This window comes from Urtica dioica, chromosome 9, assembly GCF_054948205.1.
Source record: "Urtica dioica subsp. dioica isolate 48M chromosome 9, U.dioica_male_clone48M_v1_H2, whole genome shotgun sequence".
In the NCBI taxonomy this organism is placed as follows: Eukaryota; Viridiplantae; Streptophyta; class Magnoliopsida; order Rosales; family Urticaceae; genus Urtica; species Urtica dioica.
Genome location: NC_142764.1, coordinates 8,518,739 through 8,522,493, shown reverse-complemented (window position 1 = coordinate 8,522,493; position 3,755 = coordinate 8,518,739). Strand labels below are relative to the sequence as shown.

At 40.7% G+C, this 3,755-nt stretch overlaps 1 protein-coding gene across 1 annotated transcript; it reads left to right on the top strand.

Moving 5' to 3' along the window:
* Nucleotides 1-1,589: 1,589 nt before the first annotated feature.
* LOC149384821 (limonoid 1-O-acetyltransferse-like) lies at nucleotides 1,590-3,242 on the top strand. Its single transcript, XM_089627551.1, has one exon. The coding sequence runs from the start codon at nucleotides 1,745-1,747 to the stop codon at nucleotides 3,035-3,037; it is 1,293 nt and encodes a 430-aa protein (XP_089483677.1). The 5' UTR covers nucleotides 1,590-1,744; the 3' UTR covers nucleotides 3,038-3,242.
* Nucleotides 3,243-3,755: the final 513 nt, after the last annotated feature.

Below are 3,755 nucleotides of genomic sequence, written 5' to 3'. Positions count from 1 at the left end.
ACAAAACCAAAAATATTCGGGGGAGATTTTCTGACCGTTTCAATTTTTAAACCCATTAGGTGCGACACGTGTCGCACCTAATGGTAGTCGGTGCGACATGCGTCGCACCCAATAGTATCCGGTGCGACAGATTGGTATCCGGTGCGACTTTGTCGCACCGAATACCACTAATCAACAGCGAAATTTTTAGTCGCTTGGAGGATTATCTGGTGCGACATCTCGCACCGAATATGTGCATAGGTGCGACATTTAGGTGCGACATGTTACACCTAATACCCTTCCGCACCCAATATGTTAATTTGTAGTAGTGGTTGACATTGGAGCCATGAATCTATGACTCAATTGATGAATTCAATTGTTCAACTCTAGTTTCTTGTGAACGAACCATCGAGAGAACATCTTGAATCGAGACTGCTTGAGAATCTTCATTTTGCAGCTTGTTTGTCATCATTGCCACAATTACATTATATTCTGATGGTAGTCCAATGAGAATTGATATAATTAGGTCATCTTCCGAGAGATCACTTCCAGCCAAGAACAGCGCATCGGCGATACTTTCCATCTTAGCGAAGTAATCCGAGATCGAGAGATTACCTTTCTTTGTCGATTGGAGTTGCAACTTCAAAGGCATCACTCGTGCCTTTGATCGAACAACAAACATGCTTTCGAGTGCTTTCCAAACTCCATATGCAGAACGCACACGCGTGACTGATCTGAGAATCGTCGTTATCAATGAAGCCAATTGCCAACTCAGTAGGAGCTGATCTTCTCGGATCCACTGATCGAACTCGTCATTGCGAGTTTTCGTCTTCACTCCGGCTTCTTCAACGAGATCCACGAATTCTGGAGGACAGATCTTCGATACAAAGATGAATCCTTGTAGATTGTGTCCAATGATCGCGGAAGTACCTGAGAACGCCACACCGAGTAATTATCTCGATCGAGCTTTACCGAGATTGTGGAGTTGAGAGTAGCGGTGAACTGAGAACCTATCATCGATCGTTGCGGAGCATTGAGCTGAGATGACGCTGAAGACAATCCTTCAAACGCCATTTTTGCGAGCTCTGATACCAAGATAAGAGTAAAGAGAACAATCGATCTAGGTTTTGTGTTAGAGAGAAAATCTTCTCTAACTGAATTTCATTCAATCAATCACTGAATCAGTTAGTTACAATACACTATTTAAATACATTACATATCTAATAACAGAATTCTGTTATTGCGTAAGAGAATAACTTACTGGTCATGTCATCCCGCTTCTCTTCTCTTCACTTCTTTATGTGATGTGGCTGCTGACTCATCAGCGACTCTAACATGAATAATAATAATAATAATAACTGAGTGATAATTATTGAGCCAATCAATAATATTTTTTGTAATTGATTTCTTTTTTCTAAAGTAATATTTTTCTGCTAAATGTAGTAGGTGTACATTTGACTTCTTAATTAAAAAAAAAACCTCTCGGCTTTCAAAAATTATCCAAAGTAAGTCACTAGATTTATTCTGAATTAGCTTTTCTCTGTTCATCTTAAATTTACTTTAGATTTACTACTTTTTCATACCATGCCCAGCGGCCTTGTACATTTTTTTTATTAATGGCACACCAGAATGGACCACACGCTACCCACAACTACAATAATTGAATGAAGTGATAAGATGAATAATCAGATTTCTCCATGTTCCGATATTGGATATATACCAGCATGGCATTGGATTGAGCACATATTATCTTCTCCACCAAACAATGGCTGCACAAATAAAAGTAGAGGTGATTAAGAGTGAAATGATAAAGCCTTCCACTCCAACTTCAGATCGTCATAGAAACTTTAAGCTCTCTCTTATTGATCAAATAGCACCTTTCTTTCGAACCCTGATCATCCTCTTCTACCCCAGCACTAACCTAAGCCTCGAACAGAGATCCGACATTCTAAAGACATCCTTATCTCACACGCTAAACAAACTCTACCCTTTCGCCGGAAGACTGAGAGACAACCTCTGGGTGGACTGCAACGACGCCGGAGCCGAGTTAGTCATCGCCAGAGTCCACTCTCCGGGATCAAACTTTCTCAAAAACCCCAACTCGAAAGAGATGCTCAGACTCCTCGTCCCGCCCAACAACGAATCGTCCAAAGAAGATGTGTTTTCGAGCCCGCTGTTACTCGTTAGGGCGAGCTTCTTTGAGTGTGGAGCCATGTCGATCTGCGTTCGTCTCTCACACAAGGTCGGCGATGGAACTTCCGTCAGATTGCTCCTCAGAACCTGGACTGCCGTAGCTTCCTCAAACCTTACAGAAGGCGTAAGCTTTACGCCGAAGCTTGCTTCTTCGTCTCTCTTCCCACCATCCGATTCCATGGCGTCCAATTTCACCTCCCCGAATGTGATGGAGAAGGTGAAGGTGAAGAGGCTGAGCTTCTCGGGTCGAGAAATCGAGGCACTTAGGAAGAGAGCTGCGAGCCCGTCAGTGCCGAACCCGTCCCGAGTGGAAGCAGTTCTAGCTATGGTGTGGCGTGCCCTAATTTTTGCAAACCCAAGATCAAAATCTGTTATAACACCGCATGTTAACGTGCGCAAAATGGTCGCCGGGGACAGATCTCCCCAAAACTATGTCGGCAACGTGGCGTGGATATACAAATTGGAAAGTAAGTCCGATGAGGCAGGGCTGAAAGAGCTGGTCATTTCGCTGCGGAAAGGCTACGAGAGTTTCAAAGAGAGTTGCGAAAGGAGGGTCGAAATGGAGGGAATAAAGGGTTTCATTGAAGAAATAAGGAATTTGAAGGAAGAGGATGAGTCCGTTAGGATTTACGCGGCGAGCAGTTTGTGTAGGTTTGGGTGGTACGGAGTGGATTTCGGTTGGGGAAAGCCCTCTCTCGTATGCATTCCCAATCTAACTCATAAAGACACTGTTTATATGTTGGATTCCATAGATGGAGATGGAATAGATGTGTGGTTGTCGCTCAGTGAACCAGATATGGCACTCTTTGAACGAAATTATCAATTACTCGCTTTTCATTCCATCATTACTGCCAGTGCAATGTAATCGAGAGAGAGAGAGAAAACTCACATTTCTTATATGTCTTCAATTTATTTTGGCGTTTCCGTTTTTAGATTTTCCGGGCTTTCAGTGTTCATTTTACTTTCTCTGGTAAGTTTTATTCTGATTTATTACTTATCGCCCTATGGCTAAATTGTAGTATTGTCTCGATTATGTATGAACCGTACTTTCCAGAACTTTTTTTGTTCGATGGTGTTTGGAGTTCTATACAAAATATCAACCTTTCAGCTGGGAATTATTTTAACTCTGGTTTTAATTTTTATTTATTGTAAATTATGAATTGATTCGTAAAAGTAAGGCATTAAATATCGGGATACTTAAATTCTATTAATAAAGTTTGTAACTAAATAAATAATGACGTGAAGAAATCATCAAAGATTGAAATAATGCGGACGGTCGATGGCCTAAAAAAAATGGAGATTGCGGAGACCGATGACAATTGTAATGAAAAAAAAATACGAAAATTTATAATAAAAAAAAATGCTGACGGAAATTGCGTTGCCAACGAAAATTTCGATAAAACACGGAAATGTCGACGAAAATAATATTGCATAATTTTGAATATAAGAAATAAAATTCATACATCAGACACGTAAGAAAAATAGTTTTAAACACACAGATAATAAGTTTAACCTCCACTTAGACCGGATCCCCAATTTGCCGCAATAGTTTTTTCACGACTTATTTTTATTGTCTTGTATAT

What these genes read in the sequence shown, in the direction of transcription:
- LOC149384821 (XM_089627551.1), top strand. Translation starts at nt 1,745, where the DNA reads ATGGCTGCACAAATAAAAGTAGAGGTGATTAAGAGTGAAATGATAAAG.